Source organism: Gordionus sp. m RMFG-2023, chromosome 1 (assembly GCF_954871325.1).
Source record: "Gordionus sp. m RMFG-2023 chromosome 1, tfGorSpeb1-WG-v2, whole genome shotgun sequence".
Lineage (NCBI taxonomy): Eukaryota > Metazoa > Nematomorpha > Gordioida > Chordodea > Parachordodidae > Gordionus > Gordionus sp. m RMFG-2023.
The window spans coordinates 27,114,375-27,136,346 of NC_088775.1; the positions used below are offsets into that span (position 1 = coordinate 27,114,375).

General features: G+C 30.2%; 1 protein-coding gene across 1 annotated transcript in view; it reads right to left on the reverse strand.

Annotated features, from left to right (window-relative positions):
* Positions 1 to 21,972, reverse strand: part of LOC135922378 (uncharacterized) — a 106,364-nt gene that overhangs the window by 67,499 nt on the left and 16,893 nt on the right. The window contains exon 2 of the mRNA XM_065456765.1: positions 8,056 to 8,488. Within this exon, the coding sequence (XP_065312837.1) occupies positions 8,056 to 8,488 (433 nt within the window). The remainder of the gene's footprint in view (positions 1 to 8,055; positions 8,489 to 21,972) is intronic.

Here is a 21,972-nt window from a genome sequence, read left to right on the forward strand (position 1 = left end):
TTGAAAAATATGGAAGGAAAAATGACGATTGATAGTAGTGGTATTAAGAACACCTGGAATATTTACATGAAAGGACTTTTGAATGAAGAAAATGAATGGAATAATAATATTAGTTGTGCAAAGGTAGAAGGTCCAGGGTGTAAATTTGGCAAGGACGAGATAAGGAGAGCAGTGAAAAGGATGAAGAAAGGGAAGGCATCGGGTTTAACGATGGTGGTATCAGAGATGTTTAAAGGTTCTGATGATTTAGGGATTGAATGGTTAATGAATTTAGCAAATCAGATTGTCACAGAAGGTACTATTCCCGAGGACTGGCGAAGAAGTATAATTATCCCAGTATACAAGGGGAAAGGTGATCCTTTAGGTTGTGGGTCTTACAGAGCTATTAAACTCTTGGAACATGCAATGAATGTATTTGAGAGAGTGTTAGAAAAGCGGATAAGGGAACAAATCAAAATTGATGAAATGCAGTTTGGTTTTACATCGGGAAAAGGCACGACAGATGCAATTTTTGTGGTGAGACAAATTCAGGAGAAGTATCTTGCGAAGGAAAAGAAACTCAATTATGCGTTTGTTGATTTGGAGAAAGCATTTGATAGGGTGCCGCGTGAGATTACAAGATGGGCCTGAAGAAAATCCGGTGTGGAGGAATGGTTAGTTACCGCAGTGATGGCAATGTATGTTGGAGCACAAACAGCAGTACGGACGGATTATGGTGATAGTGACAGCTTTGAGGTGAAGGTATGACTTCATCAAGGATCCGTGCTGAGTCCATTATTATTTATCTTAGTAATGGATGTGGTGGCTAGAGAAATGCGTGAAGGACTTCCCTGGGAGATATTATATGCAGATGACCTTGTATTAATGGCAAACAGTGAGGGAGAATTGAGGGATAAAGTTAGTAAATGGAAGATGACTATGGAAGCAAAGGGCCTGAAAATGAATGCATCAAAAACAAAGGTGATGATTGGTGGGGAAAATCTAAAGATAGAAGAATCAGGTAAGTGGCCTTGTGGTGTATGTGGGAAAGGAGTTGCTAGAAATTCTATCCAATGCACCAGATGCCAGAAATGGGTACATAAAAGATGTAGTGGGAAAAAAGGCAGTTTGATGTTAGAAAGAATGACCTTTATTTGTAAAACATGCATGAAAGGGATACATAATAATGATAACCTAAAAAATGGTGGTCTGGTTATTGGCAATGGGTTAACCCTAGAAAAAGTGGATAGGTTTTGTTATTTAGGTGATATGCTAAACGCAGATGGTGGTGTAGATTCTGCTGTTGTTGCAAGGATCAGACAAGATTGGAAGAAGTTCAGAGAGATGTTGTCTATTCTTACAAATAAAAAAGTTTCTCTGAAGTTAAAGGGGAAAGTTTACGTAAGCTGTGTGAGGAGTTGTTTAGTTTATGGCGGTGAAACATGGGCAATGAAAGCAATTCACGAAGCCAAATTAGAAAGAACAGAGATGAGGATGGTTAGATGGATGTGTGGGGTATCTCTGAGAGAGAGAAAAACTAGCAAGGAATTGCGAGCAAGATTAGGTATAGAAATGATTGGTATGGTAATGCGACGAAATAGACTAAGATGGTTTGGGCATGTGGAACGTATGACAAGTGATGACTGGGTAAAGAGATGCACAATAATGGAAGTAGGAGGATCAAGACCTAGAGGAAGACCCAAGATGACGTGGACAAATGTGATAGCGGCGGATATGAGAAGCTTGAATCTTACAAGTATTGATGCTCAGGACCGTCAAAAATGGAAAAGAAAAATCAGAGGGAAAACTGGCCTACCCGGGTAAACCTGGAAATCGCCATAAAACGGAGAAGAAGAAGAAGAATTTATTTTATAAAAATGGAAAATATTTTGAGAATATAATATATTGTATTTAATTTATAAAATAAAAATAAATCGCTATTTAAAAAAATGCATGTATAATAAATAGTATTTTGAAAATATAATCTAATTGCACAATATTAATATAATTTATTTTATAATATAAATTTTTAACAAAAGAAGATAATTGTATTATATAATATTGTAAAAAAAAATAAAGAAAAATGTTGGATTAAAAACTTTCATGACTCAAGGTAAATATAATAAATGCAATAAATATTTGACAGTTTGCAAAGTAAAAAACCAGCATGATTGACGAAAACTCAAGAAAGATATTAAAAATTCACAAATTATCATGAAGAAAGAGAAGCATATCTACCTTTTCAGGTTGAAGATTACTTCTTCTTTCTTCAAGAATTCTCCCAGTAGTGGAAAAATTCCGCTCACAGCTTGCACCAATTTTGCTAAAATTGGAAATTCGCTTTGATGAGCCGCCCACCACTCTAACAAATTATCCACCTTAAATGTTTTTTCTATTATTTATGTAATTATAATATTCATCATCGGGTATTGACATATTACCAGAATTACCATCGCCCCATTTGTCATAAAACGATTCAGTTTGATTAACAGTCGTAATTTGACTGGTCGATGGTATTTCATTTACTTCCTGAGCCTCTTGTAATTTAATATAATCTTTTATATAGTTTTCCGTCATTTTGCGATCTGTCCCTGACTACATACGTAATTGCTTGAATTTGGGACAGAGAAAAAGAGAAATAAAATGATACTTGTGTAAAACAAATTTTTCAATTAAAAAATGCTTTATATTAAGTAAAATCAATTACAAACTTTAAGAAGTGATAACCCTTTATTTGATTGTTTTGGTAAAATATATTCTAAAAATTAGATATGAATTATAAAAAAATATATTAATAATACTTGAATATTGGGGCTTATTTAAGATATTCCTTTATTTGATTGTTTTGGTAAAATATGTTGTAAAAATTTAGATATGAATTATAAAAAAATATATTAATACTTTGAATAAATTTGCAGGAAATTAATAATTAGATCGATCTGTGGGTTGTTAGGTAGTGTTAACCATCACCCAATATTATATTAATCATAACTATAATATAATATAATCTTATAACCATTAACTCATAATGTAAAAATTTTTATAAAAAATATTAAGGCCCGGCCCGGGTTTAACAATTTTAAGCCCGGCCCGGCCCGGATATATTTTAAAAAAAATTTTTAGGCCCGGCCCGCCCGGGTATATTTAAAAAATTTAAAATACGGCCCGGCCCATAAAAACCAAAACTGGCTTCAAATTTATTTGTTTAAAATGTAAAAAAATATTTCATCTCCTCAAATCAATCCAGTAGCTATAACCTCATGAAACACCTAAAGGTAAATTGTAATTTTTACATTCTAATAGTAAATTTTTACAATATTTATTTCTTATTGATTAATTGCTAATTCAATGTATTCATTTGGTAAAATATTTTTGCTTAGTTACATCATAATTCCTGAGGTTCAAAATTTAGAATACCTACCAAATGATTTTTCCACTCCATTTTCGATATTACTACATATTTCTATTAAAAACTGGATGAATAATTTGTCCTATTTAATATAAATATAGAATATTTGTTGAGGATACTGCTGAAGATGAGATCAGAATGATATTTAACATATATTGGAAGAGGGGGAAATAAGTGATGATGCCAATGAAATAGTCTCACCCCAAACAAAGATGGCTCAATTACAACCATGAAGACTTTCACTAATAATTTTTTTGAAATAAAAGATAATATAATAGAAAATCCACTAAGACGCCTTCTTTAAATCAAAAAAATACTCAAATGAGTATTTTTGATATAATCTATCTCATTTTAAAAATATGTATATGAGATTAAATACTCCCTTGCCCTCAAGTGCTAGTGTCGAGAGATTATTTAGTAAGGCAAAACTTATACTTTCTGATCGTCGCTCTAGACTTGGGGATGATTATATTGAAATGATTTTATTATTAAAATGCAACAAATTCATAAATATTTATTTTTATTACATAAATTATTTTATAATCAAAACTAACTATATTTTAATATTTATAAATGCTGATATTTATATATTTACTATACAATATCATTATAAGTAAAAAATAAAAAAATTTGTTTTAATTTTTTTATATAAAAAGTAGCTTAAAAATAGCTAAATCTACTTTTAAAAAATAGTAGATAATAGCGCGCTACTTTTTTTGAGAAATAGCGATAGCGCGCTACTTTTAAAAGTAGCGTTTAACAACTCTGGAAACGATAAGAAAAAGATTAAGCTATCAAGATCAGCTAGAAAAATATTGGCAATTCTAACAAACAGTGCTTCTTCTGAAAAATTAGTTACTGGAAGGTTTTTAGTATCAATAAATATTAATTATATATTATTATATAAAGATTTTATTAGATCAAATAAATTCCTTATCCGTAATTTATTGAATATTTAGGCTTAATATAGCAATTTCCTGAATTAAAAAACTTTCTTGTAGGAATGTAGCGCTGAAACTAAATCATTTTTTTAAATTAGATGCAAAAAATGAGCTTATTTAAAATATGCCAGGCGTGGGATAAATTTTTTTATAAATAATGGGCGGGCGGGTAAAGAATTTTAGACGGGCAAGCGGGTATATTTTTTAAAAACTATAGGTGGGTTGTCGAGCAGGTTAAATTTTTTAAGAATATTGAACGGGAGGGCTTCTGGGGTAAAAACCAGCCTATTGCATACCTCTATTATGTATTTTCATATTTTCCCGTGGTTATTTTTCAGACTATGTCTAAATAAATTAAGGTTTATTTTTCCTCTGATTCAGAATATTATTGAATTTTATGATTCTACGATCTTTATATATCATTTGTTCTTTTCCGTTTATTTAATATTTTAAAAGAATTTTTATGAATCTGAATTTTATAACAAGACGCAGTCCTGAGCATGAAGTTTGACAAACTTTTAAAAGCACGAATTCTAAAGCGAAGCCAACATGTAAATTTTACTAGTATTCGATAAACAGTATAAATAAAAATGTTGTCAACAAATTTTTTAAAAATTTTTAATCTTGAAAAAAATCTACACTTAAAATTTCCTCACCCAATTTTGGATATAACACGTTGGAATTTAACATGCCAAATGCTTGAAAGAGCAATATTGCTCAAACCCTATTTGACAACATATACCAATCATTTACAAAATACCAATCAAGAAAATTATATTAGTGCCTTAGCCTGGAATTATATAGAAATATACCGAGAATTTCTGGAACCATTTAATTTTGCTATAGAGATGGCCTCATGTGCCAATACTCCATCAATTTCAACAATTATTCCTTTATATTCCAGTATTTTTGAGCATGTGGAGTTATAATAATAATTGTAATGCTATTTTAAAGACAGCTTCTTTAGTTGCCTTAACAAAACTTAATAAATACTATAATTTTAATAAACACCTCTTTATTATTTCAACAATGATTGACCCAAGATTTAAACTATCAAGTCATTTATTATAGCATAATAATATGGAAACTCTTATTGGATATCTTACTAATGAATACAATATTTATAAAATAAATAATAACAATTCAGCGGAACTTACAAATGAAGCACAAAATAACAAAAAATTGTCCTTTTATGACAAAATTTATCGGGTGAAACCTCATAATAATAACAACTTAGAAATAAGTAAATAAGTGGATGAAGCCACAATTTCCAATGATACAAATCCATTAGATTGGTGGAAATTAAATAAAAATAGATATCCAGTATTATCAAAAATTGCCAGAGATTATCTAGCAATTCCGGCCACCTCATCTAGCTCTGAAAGGGCTTTTTCAGAAGGACGGTATGTTATAACAGACCAACGTTGTTCACTAGATGAGCATACTATACAAGCTTGCCTGTGCCTAAAAAGTTGGATGCGCATGCAAGATTCTTCTTAAATACATAAAATTATTTCCTCTTCTTATATTAAAATTATATCATTCTTTTGCATTATATTTTGTATAAATAGACAGTTATGTTACATTTTTAGTTTACTTATTTTGCTATGTTCTTTGTGATAAATATGGTTCAAATTCAATACGTTTATTATTGTTGATACAAAAAATACATGATTAAATCAAAAAATTTTATATTCACATCACCTAATAAATTCCTAGTTTAAAAAAAGAATTTGAATTCAGTAAAATTTTGAGAGTTGGTTCTTAGCCCTGATTTTATGGAATCATGATTTTTTTTCCCATGTTTATTTAAAATTAGAAATTAAGGGTTTTATAATCACTATTTCTATTCTTTTAATTAGTAATTAGTAATTTGAATTTAAACCAATACCAATATAAACCAATAGATACCAATATAAACCAATACCAATAAAAGAAATAGTGTTTAAACCAATACCAATATTTTAGACCCAATACCAATACAATATTTTGTTAATATTGGGTTTTTACTATTGGTTCCAGCCATACCCTCAAGCGACAAGATTGAGCAATTATTTAGTAGTGTAATACTATGTGCACTTTTACACTTGGAAATAGAACAGGTCTAACGTCATTCACATATAAATTATATCGTTTTGAGGAAGCGTCCCATTTTTGAAACATTTTTATATACAATATAATAATTCCTTTAGTAAAAATTTTATTAAAAAATTAAATGTATCTATAGTAGTGTTGTTTTATTCGTAGATTTTAAAAGATTTTTTCTGGCACTTTATGAAGATTTTTTAGAATTATAAAATTAAGAAGTGATTTTACAATTTAAGATATGAATGCAATCTAGATAACAATATAAAATATTATGAAAAACAAAATTTTACATAATCATATTTTTTCCCCTGCGGAGGTAAGTATTAACCCCAAGCCCCCTTTGTCTAAGCCACCCCCTTGATTACAATAAAGGAATTTCACATTTTGGCTAAGGTCTGATGTGGGAGGCTTGAGGATAGTTTAAATTATATAGCGTGGGTTTATAATGATTTGATCTGAGAATAGGGACATTCATAATTACATAACAATTCAATGCAATTGTAGCCATCATATATTATAAAATACAGCAAGTGGACATGTTCTGATCATTTTCTTAATACTAAGCCTAGTCCATCATATTAAATCAGTTTTTCTTAAATTATAGGAGAATAACTTCTGATTTGTTTGTTGCATTATCGATATATTCTTTGGCATGCATGCATTGAAAAATATTTATGCCTTTTCCTTTTTGGATAAAGTGAATAAATCTAAATAAATGTTGAATGGCCGTTATTCGAAAACTCATATCGCTTTGAGGGCCACGCTAGGGCAAAACTAGTATAAAAAAATTAAGCAAATAATATTTATTCCAGTCTCACATCTTAGAAACGAGATTAATAGTAATTGTAACATTTGCTCGAATTTTCACACAAAATACCTCTAAAAATGCATCTAGATCTGGTATCTAAATAGTATATTAAAATCCTTATGAAATCTAAATAAATGGCCAAAAGAATTTATGTGAAAAAGTTTGACAGGGCCGCAAATGTATGGCTGGAAGCATGGTGTTATTTGAGCTCAAAGAGTAATAAAAATATCTATATAGAGTTTATTCACTAAAATGACTTTAACAAATTTCATAAATGTATTTATAATTATTACTTATTAGGGATGTACCGATATTTATCAGATCGGGCCGATATTTCATCTTATATCGGTTATCGGGCAATATTATATTATAAAATTTTTAGAATGCAAATGCGTGTTTAAAAATAATTATTTCAAATTTCATTGTGTTACTTATTATATAAATAGATTAATGTTATATAAATAAGTGATTTATCAATAAAAATATTTTATATTATATACTTTTTAGAATCATGAATATAGTATAACTGATCATTGTAATATATTTAAATGACTTATGTTATGGTATAGTTAAATTATAGATGTTATACTATTAAAAAGTATATAAGATGAGTAGATGTATGTAGTGATGCAGAATCGCTCGATTTGAGCCGATTATTAAAAACGGCGGAACCATTTTGCAACTCTAGATGTATGCACTAAAAATTTAAAAGATTAGTATGTTTACAGAATACAAAATCAGATATGATATTGGATAGGCCGATATCAGTTTAGTATCGGTAAAATCTGATAGGTTCGGCCTCCACTAAATTTTTATTATTAATTAAATACCTTTATTCGATGTAACGTTTGTATCGATTAAAAAGAATTGCGGCAATTCCATGGGCGGCAGGGTATCTAAAAGCTCTAGCAATACTTTGATAATGTCTTCGTCCTCGTTCCCTAGGTAGCCGGTGGCGAATTTGCAAAATGAAATAAACTCGTAAAGCTCCTTAAAATTCAGCAAAATTTCCTCGGTTTCGAGGAATTCCGTTGGCTCATGCTTATTGGTGGCACGATTGCATTCATTCACGACATCGCGACCAAAGAAAAATTTCTCGAAATCTTCAACAGAACGCCTACCGAAATTTGGATCGTACACACCTTGGCCCGGATTTTTAGAAATATTCTCTAGAATCTGGAATGCGATCAAAGCGATAGGTATTTTATCGAAGGTATTGGGGGCGTCGATATTTTCGGATTTGGTGGGCGAAGTTAGTGCCTCCTATTTTTTTTTTCATCCCCATATTAATCATAAACATACATATTAAAATAAATTGTTTTAAACTTATATTCTAAAAACCAAAATAAGAAATAAAATTAAGCTAAGAGTAAGCTATTTAACTATTTAAAAAGTGCGTATTAATGAAATCGGAAAAAATTTCAACCGCTGAAGAAGGATGTTTAATTTTGGCGTTATCCTTGGAAATAATATTCATGAAAAACATTATGGAAACGTTAAATATTTGTTAAAATAAATTTTAAAATCAAGGTACAGAATATAACCAAATCCGAGAAAATTTTTATCAATCTACCCCACCCGAGTTTGGTCGAATCGGAATGGACCTGTCCGGGAGAGTGGCAAAGCAAAACAAATACGCAATCAATTTCGCCAAATCACAATTTTTGCTCGAAAAAAAAATCAAGCATTGCGCAGTAACCACTTTCAGTCATTTTTTAACAAATTACTCCTACCAAAATAGGCTTCTCTTAAATTTAAAAGTAGATTACACTGAATTCAAAGTTAACGTGAATTCGCGGCAAAGAATACAAAAATGCATTAAGAAGTGTGAATGCAGGGTCGAGTCTTTGTATAATTGTGCAAAAAATTTTTAAGGAAAAATGCCAGCAAGCCCTAATTTTGTGATTACGCGACCCGGGGCCCTAGGGCATATGCTTGGCGAAATTATAAATTTTATGGAATTAGGAAAATAAAACTCAAAATTTAAATCTTATTTAATCCTCTAATTTATCCTTATATCTATTATAATTCGCCTTAAATATAAATAGTTTTTATAATAGGGATTTGCAATACCTGAGATAATGGGAATTAAAGGTCAGAAGAATCAGCTTCTTTAACCTTTTACTTTTATTAGTTTTAAAAACTAAATTAGTTCGAATTGAATCTAATATTGATAACTAAGTCAATAATTCAAATTAAGGAGGAAACATCAAAATTAAATTTTTTCAAATATTGGCCATCTTATGCCCATTAGAAAATTAAAAATTAATATTTGAAATGATTATGAGCTTCAATTTTTCAGGTTATTTATTAATTTACTAATTTTCTAATAATTTTTAATTAGCGAGGCATGGTAATTTTTTAAAAAATATCGGGAATAATGTATAATAAACGTATAGATAGCGCTAGTGTTGTTAAATGACTTGATTTTTCTAAACGGCTGCTAACCCAATATATTAGCCTATAAATATTAAGCAAGAGTTCGTTAATAATGTCCAAACCTTTCTGCCACCTATTAGCAAATATCCAGGCTTGCATAATATTTTTTGGCTAAAATATTGGTTTAGCTGTTTTTTAAAATAGTGCCTTTTAACAACACTAGATAGCGCTATATATGAACATTTCAATGCAATAAAAAAAATTATAACTTTTTTTCAATAAACATGATATTATTCCTAGATTAATTTTAATGCCTTAAAGATTTTAAACGATAAAAAAAAAGCCTTTTATTGCATTGTAATGTTCATATACAGCGCAGTCTTTTCGTATTTTATATATTTGCCTAATTTTTTTAAATAACTATCAAGCCGCGCTAATTATTGAGAAAATTATAAGAAAAAGTAAATGAATAATAGAAAAATTTTTTTTTTAATTTAAGCCCATATATAAATTTTAAATTTTCTACTGGACATAAGATGATCAATATTTTTTAAAAAAATTTAATTTTATTTTTATGTTCCCTCCTTAATTATGAATTCCTAATTATCAATAAATTTTATATTCTAACTAATTTAGTTTTCAATTTAAAACTAAACATCAATAAAAGGTTAAAGAAGTCGACTTTTGTACCCTTAATTCCTATTTATATAATTGCTAATGAGGTAACCAGTGGCGTAGACAAGGGGGGGTGGCATAACCTCTTAAAAAAAATTTTTAATTTAAATTTGTTTTTTTTAAATGACAGGTGGGGGAAGGGCTATATAGATATTGTAAATATTTCCTAGCATAGTAGAGCCGGGATGGAGAAAAAATATGATCTACATATCTCGAAAGATATTTTTTTTTGAAAAACATATAAATTTAATAATATAATTTATATTAATAAACAAATTTAATTTATTTTTTATAATTTAAAAGAAAATCGTTTAATTTGGTAAAGATAAAGCAAGCTTTTATTTTATTTTGACGGTGAGTCTAAATTGTTGATTACACTTGAAACGCGAGAGAATATTAAGAAAATCTCATAGTTTTATTCTGTTAATTTATTAGGATCGTATGAAAAGTTACTTTGTGATGTCAAATTTTGGTATAAAAATCTTGACAGAATAGAGCACTCTTTGAGAACAAGAATTGCTTTGCAGGCTTTTCCCATGTGTAATTGCACTTAGATTCCCTGCCTAATATCAAAACATTGCTTTTTATTTTAGCTACCTTACGATTAGTACCTGCACTAATGAAAGATCTTTTTCAACTTTGAAAAGGTTTATTAAAGAAATAGCACGGGTGAAAACCGTTTAAATAGATTAGCCCTATTAAATATTTATAAGGAGATTATTCCAGATAAAAATTTGATTCTAGATAATTAGCCAAATCTCAGAGAAAAGTAGATCTCTCTTTATAAATTCAAATCATAAAATTGCAATATGATTATATGTTTTTAGTTTTAAAATTTTTATATTCAAAACGTAATGAATTCTTAGTTATATCCTTATACACATTTATTTCTCACAATTGAACCAAAATTAATTTTTTTTTCTTTTTTATATATATATATTCTTCAAGACTCAAATTCTCTTACATTCCTCTTAATATCCCCATTAATACAAAATAATTTTTCTTCTCCCTTTCATAAACATACCCAAAAATAATTATTTCCCCCCCCCTTTATATATATTCCCCAGTCTTTCAATTTTTTATTTACTTTAACCATTACATTTATTAAAACAAATAACCAACCTCTATCAAACACCAACCAACTCTAAAAACCTTTATGGCCATTCTTTCCTTTTATATTTAAAAACAATATCTTTACATCATTATTCTCTGCAGATTATTTCTTCTTACTCTCTGTCACATGCCCATTCATTACACAATTATTCACATCCTCTCCTTATCCACATCATGGTACACTGTCCTGCATAATCTAAAAACATAAAAATCACCAAACCCGGCCTCTTCGCCAAACATAAAACCAATGGCATCGTTTGTCCTGAGTCCGGGAAGCGTCCTTCTCCTCCCTTCCTAAATCTCCTTTCCATTTTTTCTACTCACAGCCATTCTTCCACCTCATCCAACAACGCCCACACACCAACCACATCAGACACATTTATTCCCCTCCAACCTACCACCCATGGCGACATCATCAACTTCCTAAAATCCGACAAACCTCCCATTATCTCTAGAATTCTTAAAGGCTCCAGAGTACAAGTATTAAAGCCCTCTCTACATGTTTTCAATAATTATTAAATAACTTCTCCTCTCTCGATCATTGGTTCAAACTCTTCGCATTTTTATTCACGAATCTTTAACCTCCCAATCCAGAGATTCAGAAATCTTTAACCCAACAAATCAAAGACGCAACCTTACATCCCCTTACCCTCACAACCACAACATCTTCTCATGAACCCAAAAAACTCTCCAGACTACAATTAAAGGCAAAGTTAATTTCCAACAAAATTAGCAACTTAAACATCAAATCCGCTCTTCGCTTAGTAGCATCTGATGATTCATTTGCCACTAGCAACGAATGAAGAAAGTTTCAACAAAGTCAAACTTAAGCACCCCTCCGGAGTTGATTTCATACCTCCACCTCCCAATTATTTTCCTTCTGATTTCACCCCCGTCGAAGTGCGTAAATCTTTTCTATCCTTCCACCACGACTCTTCTCCCGGTTACGATGGGCTTCGTCCCATCTTCCTCCAGGATCTCACATCCCCCCTCATAGTCAGCCAGGTCCCAATTTTACAAAATATAACAACATTTTGTAACTTTGTAACAAAATAGCACACGATCTCGTTCCCGAGCCCATCAGACCACTCTTTTTCGGTGCTAAACTAATCGCACTCGAAAAACCCAATAAGGATATCCGCCCAATCGCAATCGGAACCGTATTTCGCCGTCTTGTCGCTAAACTAATATCTTCCAAAATTAAGGACAACGCGGCATTAATTTTAGCCTTCACCAACTAGGAATCGGCATCCAAGGTGGCTGCGAAATAACACACGCTACTCGTATCCATCTCCAAACCAACCTAAGTAACGAAATCCTCGTTAAAATTAATTACTCTAACGCCTTCAACTCCATTCGCCGCTCTCACTTTCTCCTGCAAATGTACCACTCATTCCCCACCTTTTCTCAATTCTTCCATTCCTGCTATTCCAAGCCATCTCATCTCCAATTCAACAACTATTTACTTTCATCATCTGAAGGGATCCAACAAGGCGATCCTTTGGGATCGATACTTTTCTGCATTGGAATCAATGAAATGGTCAAAAACATTTCTTCCAACTGCAATCTCCCACTGCATACTTTGTACATTGATGACGGAATATTCTGCGGTCCCCCTAAAGAGGTTGCTAAGGCACTCACCATCATCAAAATACATTCCCATGCTATCGGTCTCTCACTCAACAAACAAAAAACTGAGATCTGCCCATTTCATTGCTCCATCCCATTCAACAACAACTTCCATACAACCGAACTCTCATCCCTCAGTCATCTCGGCTCTCCAGTCGGTGGCCTGGAATCCATCAATTCTTCACTAACGCATCATCCAGCTTACTTCATTTCAAAAACATCTCTAAGTTTCTCCCTCTTATCAAGCTTTTTTTCACCTCAAAAACTTTTTTTACATTCCTAAAATTCTCTATGCCCTTCGATCCACCTCAATTTTCAAATTCCCAGACTCATTAAAATCTTTTGAAATCTCCGTCAAATCTCTCGCCGAAGAGATTAATCTCCGCTTTAACCATAATTAATGGTTACAAGCATCACTTCCATGTAAGCTCGGGGTATCGGCTTACGCTCACCTCTAACTCTTTCCATCAGTGGTTTCATCGCCTCTCGTCTTTCATCTGACTCACACATTAGCCAGCTTTCTAACTTCCCTGACCCCTTATTAGCTGAAGCCCATCCACGACCTTCCTCATGTGCACAGAGAGACTGGGATATTCCACTCAACGAAGGCTCCGTAGCTTACCTAAAATCGAGCCTTCACGACGACGATCTCACAGTTTTTCACCAATTAAACCAAGGACCTTGTTACGAGTTTCTGGAAACCATACCCTCCAACAACCTCGATTTGTTGCTCTCCGCTGACGAGCTAAGATTTGCTATTGGATTACGGCTCAATTGCGAAATTGTTCTTCCGTATCAATGCAAACATTGCGAAACCAGTGTCGACAGCAAGGGTAGACATTGCCTCTATTGTCGGTGAACATTTTACGCGCCCTGAAATCAGGAGGCATTCCATCTAGACTAGAACCAACCGGAATTTTTAAAAACGATGGAAAACGTCCTGATGGAATCCTTGATCCCCTGGTCAAGGGGCCAGCTCCTGGTTTGGGACTTCGCCTGCATTGACCCAAATGCACCATCTAACCATAACGTCGATGCCCTCGCCCTCACAGAATCCCGGAAAACCATAAAATACAGTTCCTTAGACCCTTCTTTCTTATTCATAGCCATCGCCTGCTCCATTCTCACCACCTTCAGTAGCAAAGCCCAACATTTTTTCAAAGAATTAGGCAAAAGGATCCGAGAAAAACCCGATCAGCCTAAGGAATCCCTCTTCTTACGCCAAAGACTTGCTACCGTCATCATTCGCTCTAACTATCTAAGCTTCATCTCTTCCATTGAATAACCTCCCATTTTCCAAGCTTCCTTTTTTTATCCCCCATTCTTTCTCGTAAATTCTATTCCTACATTTTTCACCTTTATTTATTTTACCTTTTTAAAAAATCAATTATTTACTACTACATTTTGACAACATATCATATCAGTAAATACTCAAATAAAGTAACCCATGACCGGAAAAAAAAATATTTATATATTATATACAATTTTTAATAAAAATATTACATTTGCAATAAGAGTTATTTATAGTTTGATAATATAATCATTTGTATGTATTAATTATAATTGTTAAATTATATTTTTTTAAACACCATACACATAAAAATTTAATTAAAATAATTATTTTAAACATATAAGATATATTGTGTGATAATAAATAATGGGAAGTTTGGGGGGGGGGGGGAATTTTTTTTCTTTCTCACCAAATGGATTGAATTAGTTTACAATTAACTAAACATTGATAAAATTTTCAGAATAATGCCTTTAATTTTAAATTTAGTCAAATCTGTTATTTATATTTTTTTATTTATGCTGGCTGCTATAGTGGTTAGACACTAATAAAATATAAAACATTGGCAAATTTTAAAAATCAGGGTTGGGGTGAAGCCCCTCCTCTATAAAAAATTTAACCCCCCACCCCCATGGATAGATCTTGGCTACGTCACTGAAGCTAGCATTTATTATGTAATATAAATTTGTTAAATATATGATCAGTTTAAAATATGGAATAAAATAAATATTTTAAGTTTGAAAATAAACCACTTTTTTCAAATTGGCGCCTTGAACTGGGACTGACCTGGTCTACAAAAATGTGCCACCCGAATATAGGTGAGTTTGGGCAAAAAAATTCAACTTTGCAGGCATAAAATATTAGTAATTTATTCATTTAGATGATTGGAAAAGATGGGATTATTCATAAAATTTTTTAGGAATATTATATTAATAAAATAAAATTTAAAATAAAATTAATAATGTGAGAATATAGTTTAATGAATCTTCAATTTTTTTAAACTTATTCCAACAATTTTTTACATTTATTTTAAGATTGTAATAAAAGAAAATTATTTAATATCTATTTTATTTAATTATTTTTTATTATATATTTGGTTGTATGTTTAAATTTAAAATTTCAACCAAGATATTGTAAATGTAACTTTAAAATTTTAAAGTTTCCATAACAATCACTTATTAATTAACATCCCCCCTTTTCAATCATAGAATATGAATATAATATGTCATTATAAACAGTAATTAATATATATATATCAGAGACCTGCAGAGGTACCATTTGCACGGCCCGGCCCGGATTTAAAAATTTAAGGGAATTTTTTAAAATTATATTCGACCTGGTATATACAAAAATTCACCTATGAGGTATTTTACCATAAAAGAAGATAATTGTATTATATAATATTGTAAAAAAAAATAATGAAAAATGTTGGATTAAAAACTTTCATGACTCAAGGTAAATATAATAAATGCAATAAATATTTGACAGTTTGCAAAGTAAAAAAACTAGCATGATTGACGAAACCCTATACTCAAGATATTAAAAATCACAAATTATCATGAAGAAAGAGAAGCATATCTACCTTTTCAGGTTGAAGATTACTTCTTCTTTCTTCAAGAATTCTCCCAGTAGTGTAAAAATTCCGCTCACAGCTTGCACTTAAAGCAGGAATTGCCAATTTTGCTAAAATTGGAAATTCGCTTTGATGAGCCGCCCACCACTCTAACAAATTATCCACCTTAAATGTTTTATCTATTATTTATGTAATTATAATATTCATCATCGGGTATTGACATATTACCAGAATTACCATCGCCCCATTTGTCATAAAACGATTCAGTTTGTTTAACAACAGTCGTAATTTGACTGGTCGATGGTATTTCATTTACTTTCTGAGCCTCTTGTAATTTAATATAATCTTTTATATAGTTTTCCGTCATTTTGCGATCTGTCCCTGACTACATACGTAATTGCTTGAATTTGGGACAGAGAAAAAGAGAAATAAAATGATACTTGTGTAAAACAAATTTTTCAATTAAAAAATGCTTTATATTAAGTAAAATCAATTTTATTCTCCTTTTTCGCTTTGAAAGGTATTATAAACTTTAAGAAGTGATATTCCTTTATTTGATTGTTTTGGTAAAATATATTCTAAAAATTTAGATATGAATTATAAAAAAATATATTAATAATACTTGAATATTGGGGCTTATTTAAGATATTCCTTTATTTGATTGTTTTGGTAAAATATGTTGTAAAAATTTAGATATGAATTATAAAAAAATATATTAAACTTAGAATAAATTTGCAGGAAATTAATAATTAGATCGATCTGTGGGTGTTAGGTAGTGTTAACCATCACCCAATATTATATTAATCATAACTATAATATAATATAATCTTATAACCATTAACTCATAATGTAAAAATTTTTATAAAAAATATTAAGGCCCGGCCCGGGTTTAACAATCTTAGGCCCGGCCCGCGTATATTAAAAAAAAATTTTTTAGGCCCGGCCCGGATATGTTTAAAAAAAAATTTTTTAGGCCCGGCCCGGGTATATTTAAAAATTTTAAAATACGGCCCGGCCCTGGGCCTGCAGGTCTCTGATATATATAATAGAAGGTAAATATTTTCTAAAATAATAAATATTATATAAACTTTTAAAGAAAAAAGCATTTATATAAAAAATGTAAAATAAAAATAAGCCAACCAGAGGACGAATAGTTCTATAAACTTGAGTCGCTAGAGGACGAACAGTTCTATGAATTTGAGTCATCGACTAGAGGACGATAAGTTCTATGAACTTGAGTCATCGAGTAGAGGACGATAAGTTCTATGAACTTGAGTCATCGACTAGAGGACGATAAGTTCTATGAACTTGAGTCATCGACTAGAGGACGAATAGTTTTATGAACTTGAGTCATCGACTAGAGGACGATAAGTTCTATAAACTTGAGTCATCGACTAGAGGACGAATAGTTTTATGAACTTGAGGCGTCGACTAGAGGACGATAAGTTCTATGAACTTGAGTCATCGACTAGAAGACGAATAGTTTATGAACTTGAGGCGTCGACACGAATAGTTCTATGAACTTGAGTATACTAAAGGACGAAGATTTTAAATTAGTTATTATTTATAAAACATTTTTTTATTTTTAACTTTAGATTTCCAACTTGAGTCATTATACGAAATATAATATACTTGATAGTGATCTGCATCGGACCTAATTTTTCAAGCCCGGCCCGGCCTGAAATTTTTTTTAAAAAGTTTTACCGGCTCGGCCCGAACCCGAAATGTTTTTGAAAAAGTTATGCCGACCCGGCCCGAATTATTTAAATATACAAAGTCATTTTTATAATTACTCATTTCAATATATAAAATCAAATATTTTTATTTTACATAAAAAATTCAATATAAAATTGATACAGACCCGCCCGATTTTTTTTTTGAAAATATTAGGCCTGGCCCGGCCCGAACCCACTCTTTTAAATAGAATTAGACTCAAGCCCGACCCCATGCCCGTTCGGGCCGGGCCAGAGAACGAATGAATTATTGGAAATGGGGAAGATCGTGATTTAAATTTAGTCTAGATTTTTTAATATATTTTTTTTAAAGCTTTTATCAGAATTGTGAACATTATAACAATTTAATATAATATAGCGATACACTTTATACCAACAAAATGTTTATTATACAGGGTTGCATGTGTTTTATTTGGTGATATAATAAAAACAAAAACTATTAAGTGGTATAATTATTAAATATGAAGTTTTTATAAAACAAATACCTCATTTATGTATTAAGAAAAAAAATAGTTTAAGTGAATATTTTTTCAAATTTTTACAATAATTTTTATTTTAAAAAGTAACATAAGAATTTACCTATGAGATGTTTCTAGAATATCGTAAGTAATTGGAAAATTAATTATTTGGAAGTATAAGTGGTAATACTGTATTGTATAAATCATCAACAAAAAATAATACTATGTATTTAATGATCTTTATTTCAGATTCTATGAACCTTCTCAATATTTATCATAAAGACTTACATAAAGAATTTAAACTTAAAATCAGCCACCACCCACCTTTAAAGTAATTAACTTATATTACAGATAAATGTAAATGCCATTCTTTTTTTTCTATAGAAAGGCGCTCAGAAGAACGAAATATAAAAATTATCAACCAAAGAATATTTTATTTTGTATATATTATAATAATCTATAATTCGCCCCCCTATAAACTCTGGAAAAGTTTCTTGCCTTAATTTGTTAACCGAGGCTATTGACGTATCAATATGTTTGGCAATGTCCTTTATTTTCATTCTTTCCATTTCCGGCTGAGACAAAAATTTGATTACTATGTCAATTTTCTCTTTATTCCAGCAATTATATTTTCTTTTTGGGTTTTGAATTGCCAGTGAGTTTATATGGTTTATTATAGTAGAATTGGCACTTATAGCAGATTGCGAAAATGATGTGGAAAAGGAATGATTAGATAAAAAGGAATTATTATTATAGTATAAAGAAGAATTTCTAAAACTATTATTGGTATTATTGGATAAAATATTATTAATATTAAACATTCTAAATTTAAAAAATTATTTTTTTGTAATTAAAAAGTTTTATGAGAAATTTTTATTAATTGTAAAAAAATTTTCCTAATACATGAATGCGGTATTTATTTTTTAAAAACTTGATAATTAATTTTTATACCACTTAATAGTTTTTGTTTTTATTATATCACCAAATAAAACACATGCAACCCTGTGAAAATCGCGAAGGGGGTGGGGGTGTTAATGCTTAAAACCTATTCATACTGTGATGTATATTGCCGACTTTTTTTAGATGAACCAAAGCTCTATTATGTCAAGAAAAACATTGGTTTTAGTGTAGACCTTTTTTTTTATCGGGATTATTTTTTATCCCAAGAAAATAATTTATGCCTGAAAAATTTTTTTCAATAATTAATATAATTTGAATTTATTTTTTGTTTCTTCGAAACACTCCCTTTTTTCCTCTTTTTAATAATATTATTTGTTTTCATGGTACTTTTAAAATAAATAAGATTTGTATTTTTTATTTTATATTTTTATATTTAGTTATAAAGTAACATATTTTATTGTTTTATTTATAACATATTATAGTATATAAAAATTTAATTATTAATAAAAAATTCATTCGCGTAAATTTGTTAGTTATTAAATGTCTTTATATGTGAATGATTTAATAAGACATAATTTTTGATATTTGAAAATTTTCTAAGCTGAGGTAATTTTAAAATAAATTCACTCTTTACATAAAAATTATTTATTAAAATAGAGAAACATAAATTAAAATGTTTTTGATCTATGATTTTAAATTTGTAAAACCTTAGATAAAATCTAATAAAAATAGGCCTATAATCTTATCTTATATTATATAAATTAATACTAAATATCTTCAAAATAATATATAAATTACACAATATTTATTTATATTTTGAATATTTATTGATAACTGTATAATGCAAATAACAAGATTTATAATAGAATCAAAAAGATAAAAATGTCTATATATAATAGATAATGATTTCATATTGAAACATCCCAATTATTTAGGCACATACAATGTTTAAATGTTGTTGATGACATCCTGTTTCGCTTCTTGGTCAAAAAATCAACGGCCTTGCTGAATGCTCTTTCGCTTGGAACGCTGGACGTTTGTTGAGCAAGGTAATCCTTAGCTATCAGCGATAAGGTTGGGTAAAAATCGCTGTTTTTCGCCCACCAATCAAGTATATTAGTTGACGCTGGTGCAACCGGTTCTTTGACATATTCATTAATTTCATCTCTAATGAGATCTGGAAATTCACAAGCTTCTCTAAAATTATAAATTAATATAACCAAATATTTATAATTACTTTCTCAATTCGTAATGCATACAGACCGAATAAGGCTGTGTTTCCAAATCATCTAGAGAGAAGTCATACACATTTGATTTTTGTGGCCACCCGTACATTTTATATAATGAATTGAATTTTTCATTATAATCCTGCTTTGCCACAAAATGAGGCATATATTTCATCTTAGTTTTCGGATCTAACATGGTTACATAATTGCTGAATGTGCTCAGATAGTTTATACCCAAAAACCTAGTTGGCATTCGTAGATTATTACCTAAGGAAAACGAATGACTTAATAAATTAATTTTGAAATTTATTATAAAAAACATCAATTCAAAGCTTTGGATAGTAAGGAGTTCCGAAATATATTTTCCTTCATATTCAAGAATGAAAAAATCTGGACAAGATAGACAGCCTGTAACATAGAAAAAATGTATAAAATTTCAAAATTACAACTCATAAAAAATTTAAAGAATATTAAAAGTAAATTGGCTATCACGACTGATATGTGGACCTCCATTAACTCATCGTCTTTTTGTGTAATTACATGCCACTATATCGATAAAAAGTGGAAAATGGAAAGTTGTCTTTTAGATTTAATTCAGCTACCATACCCTCATAGTGGTGAGGAGATATTACAATATTTGCTAGAATCTCTCGATGAATTTGAGATAAAGGACAAAATTATCTCCATCACGCATGATAACGCACCAAACATAGTAAACGCTGCTGAAAAAATGATTACACATTTTCATGAAAAATATTAAACAAGCTTATACAGCCACCGATGTTTAGCTCATATTATAAATTTGATAGTTAAAGAGGGGATTTTAGCCTTAGATAAAAAACTAAATAAAATAACTAATCTTGTAAAGAAGTTACATTCTTCACCAAAACTTTTACAAAAGTACTTGGAGCTCTCAGGAGGGACGATGATTCCTTTAGATGTAGTAACTAGATGGAACTCTATATATTTAATGATATCAACAGTAAACAAAGTAAGTTAAACATATTTTTTCATAATGTCTATTATGTTCAACCTTTTTGAGATATAACATTGCATTGTCTAATAATATATTTAATTTATATAGAATTTAGATGCAATTAAAGAGCTAGAAAAAAAATGTATGACGGAGCCTTTCGATATAAGCGTTAGGGAGGCAAAATCTTTAAAGGAAGTTGAAAATTTTTTAAAGCCTTTTTATAAAATAACACTCGAAATATCGTCAGATACCACTATAATTGGAACCGCTGTTTTATTTATAGCAAAGATGGACAAAATTTTAGGGGAGGCTTGCAAAAATCATCCAGATGATGATATTAAAAATGCGGCAAGTAAAATGCAAATAAAATATGAAACGTATAAAAACTATCTGAGCACATTCAGTAATTATGTATCTACCATGTTAGATCCGAAAACTAAGATGAAATATATGCCTCATTTTGTAGCAAAGCAGGATTATAATGAAAAATTCAATTTATTATATAAAACCTACGGGTGGCCACAAAAATCAAATGTGTATGACTTCTCTCTAGATGATTTGGAAACACAGCCTTATTCGGTCTGTATGCATTACGAATTGAGAAAGTAATTATAAATATTTGGTTATATTAATTTATAATTTTAGAGAAGCTTGTGAATTTCCAGATCTCATTAGAGATGAAATTAATGAATATGTCAAAGAACCGGTTGCACCAGCGTCAACTAATATACTTGATTGGTGGGCGAAAAACAGCGATTTTTACCCAACCTTATCGCTGATAGCTAAGGATTACCTTG